At 47.3% G+C, this 19837-nt stretch overlaps 1 protein-coding gene across 1 annotated transcript in view; it reads right to left on the reverse strand.

The window, feature by feature from the left end:
• The window catches only part of LOC118778469 (anthrax toxin receptor 1-like), a 33329-nt gene extending 21235 nt beyond the window's left edge, over positions 1-12094 (reverse strand). The window contains exons 1-8 of the mRNA XM_036530002.1: positions 11940-12094; positions 4645-4716; positions 4265-4336; positions 3035-3116; positions 2787-2820; positions 2554-2633; positions 680-748; positions 348-428 (exon numbers count right to left, since the gene is read on the reverse strand). Coding sequence (XP_036385895.1) covers positions 348-428; positions 680-748; positions 2554-2633; positions 2787-2820; positions 3035-3116; positions 4265-4336; positions 4645-4716; positions 11940-12094 — 645 coding nt within the window. The remainder of the gene's footprint in view (positions 1-347; positions 429-679; positions 749-2553; positions 2634-2786; positions 2821-3034; positions 3117-4264; positions 4337-4644; positions 4717-11939) is intronic.
• Positions 12095-19837: the final 7743 nt, after the last annotated feature.

A 19837-nucleotide genomic window follows, 5' to 3' on the forward strand; every position in this document is an offset into this window, starting at 1 on the left:
CTACACTGGGCTGGCCTTCTGGTTAAGGACCATAATTGCACATCTTGCTTCTTCGCAGCTGGCCTAACAAAAACTAACTTGGCATACTCAGACTAAAGCAATGAACTGCCAGGTGAACAGGCTAGAGCTGGACCTCAGGGCTATTAAAACAAGGCCCAAGAACCTCTATATCTATAGCAGATAACAGAGAGATTTGGACCAGTCCCATCCCAGTGTTCCATACATCATTGTTTATTTCCAGCATCCATATTTATACAAGGGAAGGGCACTGATTCTGCCAGCGCTGCCTGTAGGAGCACTTTGAGAGCTTAAGCATCCAGCTCCCTCCCACTGGTGGCCTCTCTCACCGAATCGATGACCCCTTGGAGTGCCTCAAATCCGTCGTTCACTGGGAAGACGTGATCTTTGCTGTCTGCGATGGTGGCCAGCTGGGGTGAGTGAAGGAGAGTACAGAAAAAGGGAGGGAAAATCAGTTCATTTGTGAGCGCGTCTCAGCTCGGCGCAGCGATCTGGACCTCAGCTGCCTGAAACTGCCCCAGATGGGCTTCTGCCAGGCAGCTGTGCTCCGAAATGCGGTTCCGCCCGGCAGAGAGGGCCCTGCCCGCCTGCCGGCTCTCAGAGTGGGCGTGGCCAGGGGCGGGAGAAATCACTGCGGCGCTGCACAGGTGAGGGAGCTCACCTGGGTTTCATTGAAGTCCTTCACTCCCACGCAGTATACTGTGGCTCCCAGACTCCGCGACCGGCTGGCCTGGAGGCAGAGACAGAGAGAGAGGGAGAGACAGAGAGGGAGTCAGAGAGACAGAGGGAGAGATGGGGAGAGAGAGAAAGGGGGAGAGAGGGGGAGAGAGGGAGAGGGAGAGAGAGGGGGAGAGAGGGAGGGATGGAAAGAGAGTTAAGAGGGAGTGGGGAGACAAGGAGAGAGAGAGAGACAGAAAGGGATGGAGACAGAAAGAGGGAGACAGAAAGTGAGAGAGAAAGAGAGGGAGAGAGGGAGTTTTAAACTGTCACAAAAAGTCACATAAACAAGATCTCGGCTCAGTAGCAAGCCACTGTAAATTACACAGGACCGAGCATGCAATTCTCACAAATCACAGCTCAGTCAGTGCAAATTCCAGATCAGTCAAGAGAGAGAAAGGCAGAGCGAGACAGGGAGAGCACGGGAGAGGACAGAATGAGAGAGACAGAAAACGGCGGGAAGAGCGCAGAGGGGTGGTCAGACAGAATGAAAGAAACAGGAAATAACTCAGAGTCAGTGGAAGCAAACGCAGGACACGGCTGTTTATGAGTGCCATATTTCTGCAGCGTCAGCCTGTGTTTCTGCTGGGCTAAAGCTGTGCTTCCTGACGACGCGCGCGGATGCTGCAGGTGCAGCACTAACGCGGGCTGAGCCGGAGAGATGACATAGCTGAGGAAACCGGCCAGCCGCCACCTACAGAAATGGGAGGCTTTTACTTCATAACTGTCCGGGATGTGTTAATTATTTATGCGTGATTAACAAGTATGCCCATTTGAATAAGAATCTCCTATTAGCAGCATATGTCTGCCTCCCTGATTGTGACTGATGTGATGGGATTGCCTTCACCTCTGCGCATTTCATTCAAAACAAAAGCAAAGCTGAAGCCTGATCTCTTTATCAAATCAAAACATCATCTGATGTAACCAGATCTCTTTGTTGTGATTAAAATCATTTCCTTTGTAGTCCTGTAACGCTACCATGCCAGACACAATTAAAGACGCAATAAAACAATTAAACCTCCTTCTTAAAATGGGCAGTATTGTTCACCATGACAACAGGTTTGAAGTCAGTGGCATTTTTAAAGCTGGGTTTCTGTCTGCTGGGGTTGCTGTGCTACGCTCTGCTGTTCCACACCTGTGCTGAGGCCCATTCGCTGCTCTGAGACCAGTAGAGATGAAGGTTTGTGAATCTGGATGAGTGCTCTCCTCCCTCGGTCAGAATGCGTTTCTCACATGGAGAGGGCTGTCAGTTTCAGACTCGTGTTCAGACAGATGTTGTTTCTGGACTTATCCATCAATCTGTCCGTATGAAACTTCCTCCGAGTCTCACTTCCGCTGGTTACTGCTGTGTCTGTCTCCGATTACAAGGCCCGGTCGTCTGTCACAGGGCTACATGTGCTCACTCAAGAGCCTTTTTACAGAGGCGAGTTATGGCTTCTGTGTCCAGATGTGGGGTCAATATCTCTACTTCACAGGGTGGATTGGACATCTGGTGTGATCTGCCCGTCACTTCCCCACCCCGTCTCTATTGAAGACTCTGGATATTGGACAGTTTTTTTTGGGGGGTGGGGGGGACTTTTCACACAAAGACTAACAGGACTAACAGGAGATGCATGGTTTATTTGCAAAAGCTGACGCTACAATGCATAGTACTTATAAATGCACATTATGCATTGTTTTGTGGTTAAATATATTCTTCCATTTAATGTATATTCCTCACAATGCTGGGCAGGTTTAGATATTTTAAAGGTCTACAGGGCAATGTGGTTTTCATCTAGAAGAGAAGAGCGATATGACTGTAAGTGAATGTGAATGCACCTCTCTCTCTGCCAGGTCGAACTGGTCCTCGTGGAGTTCCCCGTCTGTCAGAGCGATAATCACGCTCGCCGTGCGATATCCTGTGTGCAGGAACAGAGCAGACACATTCCACAGCACCGGTCAGACTTTGAACACGCAAATCAGGCAGGACCCAAAGGGCAAAACAGACAAGCAGCACCAAACACCAAAGTTCCGTGGAAGGTGGGCAAGCAAGCTCTGATATTTCTCCTTACCGTCAGCAGTTCCATAGTATATCTGTTCACTGGCCTGAAAGAAGGGAGAGAAGGGTTTAGAGACTGAGAGTGGTTTTCCAGAGTTTACCAGCATTGTGATAAGTTCTCAACCTTTTCATGCAGGTGCCATTGTGGTGCTGACGCCATTTCGGCTCCATGCTGACTGTAGCCTGATCAGGAATGGCGACTGTTTCCACCTTTGAATACAGAGCTCAGGCCAGTGCCAGGCACCAGTGCAGAGGTCTCACCCTCTGGAAACCCTTGTGCATGAATGTGTCTCCTCCTGGCTGCACCATCTGGAGCTCCTCCAGCCCCGCACGAATTTGCTCTCTGCATAGACAGACAGACAGACAGAAAGACAGGCAAATGGGTAGATAGGAGATAAGAGCATAATATAAAGAAGTTGTCATTCTATAACACAAAAACTTATTGCCACATTCAAGCTCATCGACCGCACACAACAGCAAATGGTGATTATTGGGAGGGGGCCTTTTTGAGGCAGGTGCAATAAGCTTGTTTTACTCCTCTGGGTGACAGGAGTCTTTTGAGGACCTTGTTTGTGTGATCTTCCTCTGCACTTCTACCCCAGAATTGCCTGTTTTAAAAAATTGTGCACTGTGGCTTTGAACTAAAAATGAGGGAATTTTCACGTTAAGCACTGCCACCCCCCCCAGGCAGCTAAAGATGCCAACGCCGCACACCTCTGGAGGGGCTGAGACTCGGGTGAGAGAACAGCCTGCATGGGGGAGAGAGGCTGCCCCACAAGGCCCCAGGAGGCTCCAAGGCCCTGATGGCCGTGTGCCACGCCCGTCCCCCTGGGGGTACCCTGACGCCACACCAGGCCCCCCAGCGAGACGCCCCGAGGTATTATGAGTGCACATGCACAGCCCCAGTGTTGCTCTTGGTGACGCCTCTGGCGAGTGGATGATGGGAGAGTTTTGTTTTGTTGGAGAGCTGCGTCTGAGTCCATCTGGGGCCGTTTAGCTCCTGGAAGACGGACGATGCAGCATTTTGGAGAAGGAGGAGAAGGAGGCTGGGATTTGATCGATAAACCTCAGCCTGATGCAACAGCAGGGATTTTTAGGCAGTGCCCGGCTGTCCCAAACCAGCCCTCTTCCTGCTGTCCTCGTTCAGAAGTTGCAACGTCTCAAATACAACCAGAGAGCAGGTTCACTCATTTCTCCTTTCCGTTTCACGGCTCTTACAGCTTGGTTAATTCGTTATTTGGCCGGATTTGCTGCGTGTTCATGCTGGGCTCGGGCCTCAGCAAGGCCGCTCCAAGTGTTTCTGTGCTGAGGGCTGAGGGTGACCATGGAAGAACGTGACACGCACAGCAGCAGGAATCTGTACTGCACCAGCCTGGCGATGCTGGAGCTACAGCCTCCCAGGGGGACATTACAGCCGCGCTGCCGTGTCCTTGCTGTAACATTAGGGTAAGGTTTCGCTGGTTGCTGGGACGCGGGATGGGGGGGTCTCACCTGTCCTCTGTCAGCCTCATTAGAGTCCTGCCCTCGGTGGAGAATACGATGAAAGACATCCGCAGCTGTGGACTGTGGGAAGGGGGGGGGGGGGTGAACACAGAGATCTACTTTATTCCACATCATGAAAAATACATGAAACCATGGGATAAGTGTTTTTTTTATCATATTCCAATAACCCCACAGATTATCATCCCAAAGTCAAAGAAACAAGGAGGCAAGGAGAAAATCTGTGCTACCAAGAAAAGGAAGCACAACACCCTTAGCATCCCGCTAATGTGCTCGACATTTAGCTTCAGTTGATTCTGTTATCATTTCCTAGTGAGTTCTCTGCTTTAATAACCATTAACATGTATTATTGTGTTATTGTGTACCTTTACCTTATGAATTTGTGCGCCAGATGGTTGACAAAGTAATAGATCTCATTCCAGTGGTGCTGAACGCTTCCAGATCTGCGGAGAGAGAGTTCACTTTGGTTTAGAAACGGGACCGATTGGGAGGCGGGGAGGCCAGAACGGGACAGGATCTCAAAACAGAGGAAATGGTTAGAACAAAACGGTCTCACTGTAATAACCCATGAAGCTGTAAATGGAAAAAGCAGCTCAGGGTAAGCAGACGTACTGCATGCCACGGTTACTACTGCAAGGTATTAATATGTAATCTGTACAAATTATGTCTGATAGCACAGTGTTTCCCACTTATAACAATGCCACGATGTTGCTGTAAGCTTGCGGCGATGCAGCGACGTGGCTTGAACTTTTTGAAAACGTTGCACATTAACAAGGTCACAGGCCTCAGAAATTAATTTTGGAATAGAGCCAACATTCTAATTACAGTTCCAGTTGGCTTTTTAAAACCTTTTTAAAAAGGATTTTACACCTCACAACGGTATTAACTTAATGAGCCTGATGAACAATATGTCTGTTGGGCAAAGGACTTGAACCATTTTTCACGTTTAGCTCAAAAGCTATAATCATGGGTGGCTGCAAATGAACCTGAAGAATGAAGTGAACAGAATTGCTCTGTAATTAGCATGTAAGTGCACACAGACTGTGGACATTCGCAAAGCCCGGGCCAACGACAGGCACTACAACCACACGACAGTCACACAATGCTGCAAAACTCAAAGCTGCCACAACTATGCATTTCTCTCATTCATCCCCTGGGGAATTCTACTTAATTTTTTTTCATAAAAGCAGGATGGAATTTACTTGCCAAAAATAAATAACAGAGCATGGTTGTCAAGGTTACACTCGGAGGAGACTTTAAGGACAAAAGGAGCAGGGAAGGATTGAGGAGTGTTTAAAATCTTAAAACCGCAGCACCATGGAAGAATTTGATATTTCAAAGGTACCCTCTGACAAGTCATTTTCTTGAACCTCTCTCTCTGTCTACACAAGACACTAATGCATGGTCAAAGTAAAGGCATTTTGACATACACAGGTTGACATAATAATAACGTTAGTAATAGTAATAACTAACGACTTGTGCATGCACTTTTGTTTTTACGCTGTTTTTGTAATGGCCGTTTCCTTAGCCTGCTCTATTGTGCTGCCTTTCCACCTTCATCAGCCAGTTCTTAGACAACACTACCATTAGGTTCAGCATGCCAAATGTTTCTTTGTAATTATAAATGCAATTATTGTAATAATATTCCTGACCCAACTGTTGTTTTTGCATCTACATCTACATTCTGGCAGCAAGAACAAGGCGATGAGAGTATTAAGCATGCAGCCGCTGTACATCACATAAGGCTCTCTGGGGATTGGGACTCTCCGCTGATTTTCTCCCACTCCGATCTGAGCTGTGATGACGGCGTCCCCCACTGCACGCCTGTAGCCTACCTCCTGGCTCGCCGCTGAGTGGAAGTGCCTAATCCTTAAGCACAGCCTGCTGGCAGCCTCCGCCGGCCAGAGCCAGGTCCAAACATTTGCTCCAGGCACATGTAAACAACACATAGTCGGGGTGAGGGGTGCAGACGGGGTGAGGGTGCGGACAGGGACGGGGTGAGGTTGCGGACGGGGACGGGGACGGGTGAGGGTGTGGACGGGGTGAAGGTGTGGACGGGGTGAGGGTGAGGGTACGGACAGGGTGAGGGTGAGGGTATGGACGGGGTGAGGGTGAGGGTACGGGCGGGGTGAGGGTGTGGACGGGGACGGGTGAGGGTGTGGATGGAGACGGGGTGAGGGTGCGGAAAGGGTGAGGGTGTGGACCGGGACGGGGTGAGGGTGCGGACGGGGTGAGGGTGTGGACAGGGACGGGTGAGGGTGCGGATGGGGTGAGGTTGCGGACAGGGTGAGGGTACGGATGGGGACGGGGTGAGGGTGTGGATGGGGTGAGGTTGCGGACGGGGTGAGGTTGCGGACGGGGTAAGGGTACGGACGGGGTGAGGGTACGGACGGGGACGGGGTGAGGGTGCGGATGGGGTGAGGATGTGGACGGGGTGAGGTTGCGGACGGGGTGAGGGTGTGGACGGGGTGAGGGTGTAGACGGGGACAGGGTGAGGGTGTGGACAGGGTGAGGGTGTGGACGGGGACGGGTGAGGGTGCGGACGGGGACGGGTGAGGGTGCGGACAGGGACGGGGTGAGGGTGTGGACGGGGACGGGGTGAGGGTGTGGACGGGTTGAGGGTGAGGGTGCGGACGGGGTGAGGGTGTGGACGGGTTGAGGGTGAGGGTGCGGACGGGGTGAGGGTGTGGACGGGTTGAGGGTGAGGATGCGGACGGGGTGAGGGTGTAGACGGGGACGGGTGAGGGTGTGGACGGGTTGAGGGTGAGGGTGTAGACGGGGACGGGTGAGGGTGTGGACGGGTTGAGGGTGAGGGTGTGGACGGGTTGAGGGTGCGGACGGGGTGAGGGTGCGGACGGGTTGAGGGTGAGGGTGTGGACGGGTTGAGGGTGCGGACGGGTTGAGGGTGAGGGTGTGGACGGGTTGAGGGTGCGGACGGGTTGAGGGTGAGGGTGTGGACGGGTTGAGGGTGAGGGTGTGGACGGGTTGAGGGTGAGGGTGTGGACGGGTTGAGGGTGTGGACAGGGTGAGGGTGTGGACGGGTTGAGGGTGAGGGTGTGGATGGGTTGAGGGTGAGGGTGTGGACGGGTTGAGGGTGCGGACGGGGTGAGGGTGAGGGTGTGGACGGGTTGAGGGTGCGGCTGCACTCTGCATGCAGTTTGAGGTTCCCCTTTGTTTATTGCCATTCATGCAGTGTTGGGTATGAACGCTGGTGTCCTCGGGTGCCCCGGGTGCCCCCCCCCCCCCCCCCCCCCCCCCCCCCCCCCCCCCGGATTGTCACAGGCTTCCTTTTGGCAGACTCAGTGCCCCTGTGCCCCAGGTCAGCCATAGCTGGATAGGATCCACTGACGCGAATGTTATTGGTGTACGGGAAGCAGGGAAGGTTAAGGGATATGATTTCTCATTCGTTGCATTTAAATGAAAACCCGGGGACAGTGCTGGACGTGCAAAGTACTTATAATTCATCTGCGGTTTGCACTTTAAAACCAATTCACAGTTTAACAGAGTAAACCAATTTACACCCCTCCTTGAGTGCCGAGAGCTTGTGTATCAGACTGTGTTTTGATGCAAATGTGAAATGAGGTAAACCAATGTACTGACAGGGCTGTCAAAAGCTACCTTTAAAATGTGCTGAGAAGGCAGTTCAGGTGTGCAAAGACACAAAACTCTCACCTGTAACACCTCTGATTTACTGAGGTTACAAACACAGCAGGTATAGCACAAGCCATTAGAGAGTTATTCTGTCAGTATAAGACTCATTACTCCGGTATTTCTCTTGGTACACAAGAAACCCTGGACAGCCTGACAACAATCCCCTTTCTTATTCCTTCTACAGATGGGTGAGAGTTTATAATATCAGGACAATTTTAAAAACGGTGCACGCCCCATTGGAAACTAGGAAAGGACACAGAGAAACCAGACATGTGTATCCTCCATACAGTGAAAGCTGAGATAGGGTACGACTTCAAAAAAAAAATCATTCCTGTTGAATCCTGAATCCAAAATATTTTTATGCTGTATGTTGAGTGCTGGTGCAACGATTTCCTGCTAGGTTTTTTTTTCAGTCCTCTTCTGTCCGTGAAACACTATCTTTGTCAGAAATCCATAAAGACTCTGTGACTCTCATGTGGGAAAAGAATGCTCTAGCGCTCTCCATGCCACTCTCCATCTCTGTTCCTCTTTACCTTTCCCTCTCTCTCTCTCTCTCTCTCTCTCTCTCTCTCTCTCTCTCTGACTCTCTCCATCTCCTCTTTCTCTCTCCCTCCCTGTCTCCCTCCCTCTCTCCCTCCCTCTCTTTCTTGCTCTCTCTCTACACCGCCCCCTTCTCTCTGTCTCTCCACCTCTTTTTCCATTGTAACTGAGATATGAGTCCCAGCGCTGATGCTGCCGCCAGCAGACTGGAGCTTTGGAACATCTGGACCGAACGGTGAAAGGGTTTGGGAGACGGAGAGGGAGAGGGAGAAGCAGACAGAGGCAAACGGAGACAGACTCGCGTGGCACCACACTGTGTGCGGAGATGGACGTGTGTTTGAACAGTCTGACAAAATGTGTGTGTGTGAGGTGTCTGGATGAGATTCCTGGACCAAGATGGTGAGGAACGTGAGCAGCTGGGAGCAGGGGAGGTAGATAGAGGGTAAAAAAGAGTATGATTGAGAGAATAACAGAATAGAGTATGATATTAAATATTGAGAGAGAGATTAGGAGTGACCAACTCAACAGATGCATAAAAGGAGAGAGAGAAAGGTAAAGGAGAGAGACAATGAGAAGAAGAAGGAAAGAGGTGAGAAAGGATGAGCGGAGAAAGGCAGATACTCTGCTGCATGTGGAAGTGTACAAACAGGCGCTGCAGGAATTGCCTCTCGGCACCCTGAGCATGCAGTCCAACCCAACATCACGAGCACCCAACGGTCTATCCAAACACCGCAATGCTAAACCGCACTCTCCAAGCATATAACCTCACGGAAAATGCCTGGACAATCCCTAATGAACTCACGAATACCATAACAGACACTGCGGGACTCCGAGACCAGAAACAGAAATGGCCGCACCAGCTCAGCCGAGTCATGTGATCCAGGGTGGCTCCGCCATCCCATAAAATATTATTAAACTATGGAGACGTTACATAAGAGTATTAGCTACCTTGGAATGTCCTTCCGTGTCCAAACCAGTGCTCCACTTTGGAGTTTGATGCGCCTCTGCCAGACGCTGTTAAAATCTCCGCTGATTCTACAAACAAAAGCTGCTCTGTTTCTGCCTTGCCCTTGCGCTTTTTCCACACCCTACGGGGGAGATGATGGTTTTATCAAAAGTGGAGAAAAATCTGTCTTCAGCTATGTGCGGACCAGAAGACTTTGATTTTGCTTTACTTGCAGAAACAAAATATGCAGAGCGCATATAATAAAAGATGTCCAAAAACAAAAGAGACAACTCTCTGAACAGTTCTCTGCAAAGTTTTGGCGCTAAAAAGCTTTTTGTAGCCTGTGAGCTTTTCATCACTTCATTCTCAACTCCGAGCTTGCTGCATTCGCTACTCGCATCCTTGCTTGTCCTTTTCACACAGCATTAGCCTAGAGCAAACATGAAATAATAACAGTAATCTGGCCAGTCCAGCACCAAAATCTCCCATACTCCTTTGCTGTTTTAAGCATCATAAGTTTCAAATCAGCATGTTGCAAGTGCAAAAAAAAAATCTGAGAGAACGGAGACAGAGGTGACAGGGAACGGTTGCTTTTGAGGAAATTTGTTATTTAAATTGCTAACACATTAAATCATATGTGCAGCTGTTTTAATCATTTTACTGTCTGCTAAATCAAAACTTTTAAACGGTTTTGACATTTTCTAAGCATGCATCTGCATGTTCGGTCATCTGAAATGCAGCAGTAAACCCCGATTTAATTTGAGAAAAGAGACACGCTTGACGTGTAGTAAATCTCTGCTCTGACGTTGTGCTTCCCCTTTTCGGCCGCCTGCCGCTGGGTTTTCTCAGGACGGCTCTGTCTGCGGAGCAGCACAGATGCAGTTAAGGCTGTGTGGGGGGCTGGGATTCGGACTCATGCAGAGGTGCAGCTCCTCCGGCTCTCTCGCACCCTGCTGGATTTTCAATCTCGCTGTCATTTACCCTGCAGTTTAACTTTGTGGCGCCATAGAAACGTCTGCCTGGACCTGCCATTCGGCGGGAGCTGGAAAAACCATCACTCTGACTGCAACAAGCGCTCCGAAAACAGAGAGGGGGAGAGAGGCTGAGGAGGAGCGGGGTGAGGGGCAGCCATTACGGTGATGAAGAGCGGACAGACCCAGAATGCACTTCTCTAAGGGGGCATTTGCTGGCTTTGGTGGTGTTTTTCGGTCAGCATGCAGTGCAGAAGCTGAGCAGATACTGTGCTTCACCTCTCTCACCTCTCCCGCAGATGACCCGCATACCAGCATCAGCCATTTAATTCAACATTTCAGTGGCATTCCTTAGCCAGCGTTGCATTTGTAGAGCAGGGAGGTCAGGAGGGTTAAAGCACTCACAGGTAGAGCACGGACTGTGTCTCAGACCAGCACTCGCGCACCTCTCTACTCTGAGGGCTTCGCACAACAAGCTCAGCACAGTAAATATCTTTCCACCACAGAGTCATAACAGGACACAGCAAGCACAAATAAACGTTGCTCAGGCTACGTTGTCTTTTCATTTTGACACAAAGCTGTGCAAAGTTTCTGTGGCACATGTCAATATCCGCTCAGTATTAGAGTTGGTTGTGCTGTCAGTAAATACTCATAAAGTCCTTCTTCCAACAGAAGTCTTAAGGCTTAGCATTTTGTGCTCAAACCTTTTGGAAGTGTTTTCATAGAGCTTTTGTCTGTACACATGCACATACCCTTATAAATCTATAAGATTAAGTCTTATAAGACCAGTGGTGCTCCTGAATTTTGATAAAAATGGTTTGACTGAAGGGCAGAGAGGAAGGTGAATGAGGAGAACATGACTTCTGAACCAGCAAGCATGAATGTAGAAACTCTGAGACGACTTCCAAGCCAACAGTCACCGATCGAGAAACTCTGAGATGGCTTCCAAGCCAGTATTCACAGAGACTCTGAAGTGGGCTTCTGAACCAGGAAGCAATACAGACAGAAATGTCAGTCAGTTTCCAAGCCAGCATTCACAGAGGGTTACACAAAGGCAGCTTCTAAACCAGCAAATATTTCAGCCAATGATGTCCAAACCAGAATGTATGAAGAGAGAAAATCTGAGGTGGCCTATGAACCAGAATACATTATGACTGACAATTTCAGTCAGCTTCCAAGCCAGCATGCACAAAAAGGGACAATCAACGCATGTGCAGAGAGAGATAATCTGCGTTGGCTTCATGGCCAGCAAACGCCATCACCATCATTTATGCCTTATGAAGAATTCTCAGAGTCAGTTTTCTGCATGCACTGACACTTCACTCCTTCTTCGCCAGCTCGCTCCAGGGTCTCCTCTGCAAACCTGTCTGCCAGGAGAGCCGTCTGAAGCTCCCCTCTCAGCATTAGCTGCAGTCCGGGGCAGGTGCTTACCTTTCTGCTGCCCACACTGTCAGGATTATCAAACCTGTTGCCTGCTCTGAGTCATTGGCTTTTGCGCTTTTGAGAAAACGCTGAGCTCAGATCCATTGAGGGCGAGGGGAGAGGGTACGGGACTCACTTGTCCAAAACGAAGTAGAGGTCGAATCCCCCGTAGCAGGAGGGCCCGGCCTGGCCCCCCTCCCTTCGCTGTCCCGCGCCGGCCGTCAGCAGCACTGTCAGCGCGGCGCACAGCTGGGCCGCCGCCCGAGCTCCCTCGCACCCACGGCCCCGCATCGCTGATCCAGAGCAGCGGAGGGGAACCCAGAACGAGCCGAGGGTTCACCCCCTCCCAAACTCCGCCGGAAAAGGGGAAAAAAGCGCGCAAAAGTGGCTGTCTCTGCGAGATATCCTGCCGTGATCCTTTAGTTGGCGCACCTTCCTGTGAGTGATACTCGCGTAGCTTGCAGTAAATGTGATGTGTGTGCAACTTTTTACTCAGATATTACTTTTGTGTTATAGTCCAGAAAACTCAAGGCGATAAGCCTCCCAGAGGGCCATTCACAAACAGCCAGAAATCAATCCCAGACAGAGGGGTGGACAGCGGCCAGCTCAGTGCCTCCCCTGGGGCAGTGCACTCTGACCCTCTCCAAACAAAACAAAACAAAACAGCAAAAAAAAAAAACAGAGGATGATAAATGATGTCACCTTTAAAAATTGATTTTCGATTTTCGATTCAGCAGATCTAAAGAGGCAGGGTGCTCTGCTGCTCTGGGCTGTCCTGCCATCCGAGGAGAAGTTAAAATCCTCTCTGCTCTCTCTCTCTGTCCCACCGCGCTCACAGCCCACTGGCAGGAGAGATGCTGTCTGTTCTGGAGCAGGAAGCAGTGATCAGAGAGGAAGCCTTCCCTCACACACACACACACACACACACGCACGCACACACACACACACACACACACACACGCATGCACGCAACCACACACGCTCACACACACACTGACGCACACACACGCACAAGAAACCACATACACACATACACACACACACACACACACACACACACACACTCACACACACAACACACTTTTCTCTCTCTCTCTGTCCTTTTTTTGTTAACAGACAACAGATGGGGTCCATGTGTTCCAGACAGCTCCGCTGCAAGCCGCGTTGCCGTTACCAAAAATCTCGCTCTTTTTCCAAAACTCTTTTTTTCATTTCATTCCTTTTTTATTTCTTTCTTTTTCCCTCGCTTTGTTTCCCTCTAACTTCAGATAAAGAAGCGAAGATTCCAGAACTGCACCACCACAGTAGCAGTGCCCCCTAGTGGGAGTATGTGGAACACGGCTGGGCATGATGCTAAGGTAGCCAATCATTAGCTCACTCCCTCGTGGGCGCTAGGATCTCACTGTGGTGCTTGCTGCATGCCAAGTGTTTTGTTTTCTTGCTGCCGTTGACTTTTGTTGTATTATTTATGTGCTCTGGCAGGATGGGACCTACATTACATTTTTCTGCTGCCTAGCGATTGCACCAGGAGGTATACCAGAGAGCATTAGCATGCTCACAGGTGCAGCATCACCACTTCAAACACCTTGATCCCCCAAACCAAAATGCACCTGGAAAACTGTGCTGCTAAATGGTGGCATTTATTGTAAAATAAAATTGTATAAATTTTAGCAGTTACGAAACTGACAGTAATTTACATATGTGTAAATCATGTAGATATATTTTGACAAATAAATAGATAAAACAATAAATACAGTCTTTTTCTTTTTCTGATCAGTTGTTGCTTTCTGCACTCTGGTGGTCTGCAGGCTGCTCCATGCTGTCCATAACACCATTTGTACCATTTGTCAGGGCGTTTCTAAGTAAGTTATTTAAACCTGGGAGCAGTGGCTTTTATACGACTGAGAAAGCTCCTGCTCAACCACCTTTCAGTACAGCTCTTTAAAATATATAATTAATGTTTTTATTTCCATTTTATAATTAGCACTGGAAAAGGTCAACCTATTTTTCTAAATACGTAGGCCTAATTCCTTTCATAAAACTGTTGCGTTTTTTGTCACACCTTTCCGAATTCTAACTTAATATTTCGTTGCTGCCTTTTGTCTGCTTTTAGGGAGTCAGGCTCCTTATTGTTCAGATAATTACTTTTCCACCTCTCTGAATGAATGGCTGTAAAATTCAAGAATATTGTCAGCCACCTATGTGATGGACCCCCTGGCAGACTTTCTTCCAGTTGGTCATAGGTTATGGTGCTGTCGCCATATTGGATTTTGCAGAAATATCAGAAAATTTTCACTAGTCTGACAGAGACATGTATGTTTCTCATATGTCATTTTGTTTCAAGGAACATTTCTGCAAATAATCTCATCCTTGACTGGGTCCACATGTTGATGTAGGACTTTTTGGTAATTTGTTCCTTGAATTCTTTCTTTAAAAGTTAATCACAGATTATTTCTGAAGGAAATGGCTGCCACAAGTTCTCGAATGTGCTTCATTTATGTACAATAAGCATAACAGATATAAAATGGCTCGACCCTATTGGATGGAAATTGCTGCACATGTACTGTGCCTCAAATGAAAACATTTCATTTTACAGTTCTCTCTGTGTGTAGTTTTCTTTGTGTGATAATGTAGCTCTGTCTGTGTGAACATAAAGCTCTAACAGTATAAAAGCATAATAGTTTACAGACAGCTGACTTCTCAGTTGAAGCAAGGTGATGTGATGGACAAGCCTGTCTCTGCCTCATCAAAACAAAGTAAACAAGAAAGGCATTCTGCTCTTCTCAGTAGGTGCATAACACACAACACATCACAGAATGAGCTGGCACAGGTGGCCTTTTCTGAGGTTTCTGTATCCATGGTTAACAGCAGTCAGATACAAGTATGTGTTTGTTGAAGGTGAGACTTTCTTGTCAGATGTCAAAACAGCACTATTTCATCTCTGTCGGCTGTGGTATGTGTTCCCCCAGGAGGAGACATTCTTTTTGAATACCTTGAGTTTATGCATGGTCTTGTCTAGTTCCTTTGTGCAGCCTGTAGGAATGTCTATGGGCATGCCATACATACAATGCCCAAAAAACAGATATGTCTCTGTTTTTCTTTCAAACAGAGAGGCACAATAGTCAGGAAATTCCAATAAGTCCATTAGGTGTTGAGAATGTTCTTGTTGCATTTTCAGTTTAAGTCATTGTGTTTTTTTTTTCTGTTTGGTGTGTATTGGCCGTTTTCCATTGTAGAGCCGGAACCACGCTGGTTCATTATACCCTTTTCACACTGTAGAGCTGGAACCAAGCTGGCTCACAGTGGAAAAAGTGTACAGGATACAGGAAAACATCAGCATACACACACATTCACACACACACATTCACACACACACACACACACACACACACACACACTGACACACAGTGCTACATGCATGTGGTTCTCGCTGCAGTACTCATTACAGTCACAGTACACATAACACTCAAGAGTTTCTCTGAGAGGAGCCAAAGAAATGCCAGGTTTTAACCAAAGCATCCTGCCCTCAAGCCACTCCTGCACAGATAAAGAGTGAGACCAGACTACTGTGCAGCCAAACAGCTTTAGGCAGGCACAAACAAATACCATCAAGAATGAAAAATACCCGTAATTATGGTTTATCAGGTCCGGTCCATGTGCAGTTGCATGGTGATTGTTCTCAGAGGAAGGGCTTATCGGTTTATAGGTTAAACAGTTGGGCCCCTAACCAGCAGATAGACAGACACCATGGCTGTTCACCTCTAGTACAAGAGGACACAGCCCTGACAGCCAGTGAAAAAATATTTTTCTCTTCTCTTCTGCAGGTACACCACCATAACTTTCCAGTTCTTTGGAGAAGGGGTGGGGGTGGGGTCTCCCCTACAAAGTTTAATTTCAGAGTCATGATGAGAGGCAGAAGTCTCATGCATGGGAAAGACCCCTTTCTAACCCTGCGAGCTCAGCCTGTGTGCACCGTGAGGACCGCAGTGTTCTGTGGACTGGGACTGCAAAAATGACCTTTTTATTTTATCTATTCTTTCCTTCAAAATAACTTTCTTTCCTTACAGGGGAACGAGAAGGTAAGAAAGTACACACACACACACACACACACACACACACACACACACACATGCACATACACAGTAAGCCTGCGGGTACTGATGTCTAACTTTCAATTCACCTTCAGAGAATGCTGTGCTTCCAGCCTTCTTCCCCCTCCTCTCAAAGCAGAATTCACTTCCTGGCATCTCGATTAGATATCAAAACATGAAATTAAAAAATCAAAATCCCAAAACTTAATGCCAGAGTCAATCACATGTCAGGTAACAGGGTCTAAAGCCCTGATGGCTGTGGATGATTGGTTCAGTGGCCTTGTGGGTACAGCATGCATCCTGGTGCTGTGCTCTTTCGTCTCCAAAAATGATTGCACTTTTTATTTTTTCAAAATTTCAGAATTGAAACTGTTATATTTTAACTGTTACGCTACTTTTCTGGGTGACGTATCACCAGTGCTTTGCTCTGAGGTAGGGCTGTCATCTCAAAAGCCTCATTGCACAACTGCGAAGCTGTCTATGAAACCAGTGAAGGTGAAGGAAACACCTGTCTTGCATTTATCTCTTTCCATTTTTGTCTTGCTCTGTATAATTTGTTTTTCATGCACAGGTAGAGCAGCATGGCCGACCCAAACCCAGAGTCTCTGACATCTCGAGGGTGTCCAGGTTTCATGGTTCTCTCAGTCCTTGCAGCGGGGGTTAGCCGTATGCTGAGTCAGCAGCACACATCAGGCTCTGAGACGCACTGAAGGCTCCAGATTTGGATTGGCTAACACACTCAGTAACATGTAGGTAAACCGATAAGACGCGCATGCAAGCATTGACGTCCGTCTGTCACTAACTTCCGTTCACAGCAACTGAAAAGAAAAAACGATCCATTTGGAGCAGGTCTCAATGCATCCCCACTCTCCTCATCAAGACCAAAGCTGCTCCGTGCCACAAATCATGCTCTGCATGCTGGGTATGGGGTCAAAGCAAACATTTCACATCTTCCTAAGCAATTCATGTGCATGTTGCAGAAAACATGTTGCATAAGGAGGCTCATTTTAACTAAGATGAAAGGCAGAGATGCAGAGCTTGACTCGATTAGGGAAGCTCTATGGCATCTTCTCCAAACGCTTCAGTGTTTGTTCAGAGAGGACATACATTAAATAATATTAATGCATTTCATATGTACATGATGTTCCAACCCGTCTAAAAATGACAGCCAGTTTAGAAACTTGCCGTAATTAAATATAGTAAATGGGATGGCATTTGTCATAAAGTGTGGTTGTGGAGTTGGAAGGACTGGTATTAAATCTTCATTAAATGAACATGATGCAGAGACATAATCAGGAGGCTTAATGTAGAGTCTGCATGCTGCTAAACAAAGGCCATCTCACAGTTACCACCTCCTGTAGAACAGCAATTACGTTAAAATGACTATGTAAATCATATTTTAGATATGCAGTTTTAATGCGTATAATTTAAAACTGTGAGAAAGGAAGTACTTATATCAAATATGTATTAAACTATTCATGAGCTCTGTGGGCAAAGTGTGCAAACTGCGACCTTGTTGTCTTCCCCTATCTAACTGCAGGGTGCTTTGTCCTTTGTACAACTAGTTTGCCAAATCAACTCAAACACTCAATTGAATAATTGCAGCTAGCAGTTTTGGGTAACCACATCAGAATAAAATAATATGCATTCCCTTTGGACTCATTATGTTTTCTGTTTCATCACAGAGTAGCTACAGAAATGTCAAGTCTTTGGCTGTCTTTCAGTGGAAATTTTAATTAAGAGTTTTACACATGCAGTCAGAGGCTCAATGAAGACTTGATTTCGTACCCTGTCGGATAACATCCTTGAGTCTGTTGAGAAATGTTTTGCTATACAATAGCTGTAATTGTGAAGTGTCCCTTGTCTCTAGCTGTCATTATATCTGCGTTAATCCTTGTAAATAAATAAATAAATAAAATTTTTTAATTATTTTTTTAGAAGATGCACATGAAAAGCTGTAAATAAATCTGTAAATAAGATGCTAAATAAATAAGCAACATACAACAAACATTTCCCTCTGATTGCACACAGAAGATTTGGATTGGATATTTATCTTATTTACAGAATATCTATAATTGTGTGATGTTTCAAGTCTCATTAAATCGCCCTCGGTGTTTTGCAGATTGTGCACAAATAAATTGCTTCATCAATACTGAATGCATTGCTTTTTCAATGTGGCCAAAACACTGAACCTCTTGGATAGTCTGGATTAGCTGGGAATGTAAGAACCTCCGAGTCCTTCGCTGTCATTTTCGCTACATGAAGCCTGCTGGAGTCTTTCCCGGAGTGCTGCAGATTGATCGATAAAATCAATCAATATTTATTGCACATGAAATGCATATCCCATTGGAACGCATAACACTTGGATACACTTTGTACCTCGCAGAGAGTGACTGCCAGGGCCTTGGGGATTCTGTCAGTCTGCATGCGTTTAATCATAGGCTTCTGAGCTGATTCTCTGGCAGCATTTTGTAACACAGTGCTACTCAGACTGTGAGTGAAAACCGCCAGAACCGCCAGAACATCCGAGACATGTTTATCTCTCCTCACTTTATCACCAGAGAAGGAACTCTAAATTTCAGCTGAATTTTTTGCAAACCTTGCTGAACACTGAAATAAAAAGGTCTGAGAGATGGTGCTCCAGATGCTGCGTCCCAGAGCAGTAGGCTTGCCAGAGGAAATGAATGGCAGAGGGCGGTGCCGGATTCCTGCGGGTGTGTAAGCGTTAGGGTTCTCACTGGATAAGAGAGAAACAGAGCATCTCTCCTCCCTATGAGGTCAGATGAATTTTTTCACACAGGAAAGAGCTCAGAGACCTCTGAATGCAAGCCCCGCCAAGCAGAAGAAGGCCCTCGGTGACAGCGGCCAGGTCTCGTCCAGGCCTCTCAGGTGAAGCTGTAACACTTTGCAGCTTATGTTCGGTATCTGTACCCAACCATGCGGCATCGTGTTGGAGACGGAGCACCCCAAAGCGTGATGCGTGAATCTGACAGTCTGACAGCGCTGACGTGGCTAGCTTACTAACAAACTTTGTAACCACAAACACTGCTTCAATTGTATATGTTTTGCAATATTACAATACTGCAGCTGCAACAAAAAAAAATCCTCATAGTTTGTGCTGCTTGATTGGATAAGAAAGGGGTACCGTCTGACATACTGGCAGGGAGATACTGAATGCTGGAGGAGGATGTCGTGGATCCACCTGAATTTTCCCGTGGCTGTTTGATGGACAGTGTGCTGGTGAGTGTCATCACCCCTGGAGCCAGACGCTTCCCTGCCTGAGAGAGTGAATAGCCTTCAAATTGCCCCCGTCAGACATACTCCTGCAAAGAGAGGGAGACTGCTGCTAAAAAAAAGCCATGTCTGACTGCGGAGAGCTTTTCCTGAGCCTTCTCCTCCCTCCTGAGTTTCGCTGCTCCGACGGCTCTTTCACAGAGAGCAGGAATCCAGCTTGGTTTTATAATTGGGCCTTCGACAGAAACTCTGTTCAGCAGATGAGTACAGTCAGGTCCTGAATGTTCGACACAGAAGGTCATGTCGCCGCCGAGAGTGAGAACAAGAGACCCATTTACATTTACATTTATCCATTTCGCAGAAGCTTTTATCCAAAGTGAGTTAGACAGAGTACAAAACAAACGAAAGCCACAATATTAGAAGTGCTGCATGACCAAGTTTCAATAGCTGGCCAGACAAGGTACAAGCTAGCTGGTATTGACACAAGCGCATTAAAACATTCCCTTATATGCTGAACAGCTCTCCGCACAGCTGAACTACATGAACAAATTTTATATATATATATATATATATATATATATATATATATATATATATATATATATATGTATATATAACATACTAGGTAACAAATCCAAGCATCTTATAACTAAGTTCCAAATGTAATTGCAATAATGTCTATACTGTAGGTGATAGTGGTGTTGAACCC

The sequence above is a fragment of the Megalops cyprinoides genome, chromosome 5 (assembly GCF_013368585.1).
Source record: "Megalops cyprinoides isolate fMegCyp1 chromosome 5, fMegCyp1.pri, whole genome shotgun sequence".
In the NCBI taxonomy this organism is placed as follows: Eukaryota; Metazoa; Chordata; class Actinopteri; order Elopiformes; family Megalopidae; genus Megalops; species Megalops cyprinoides.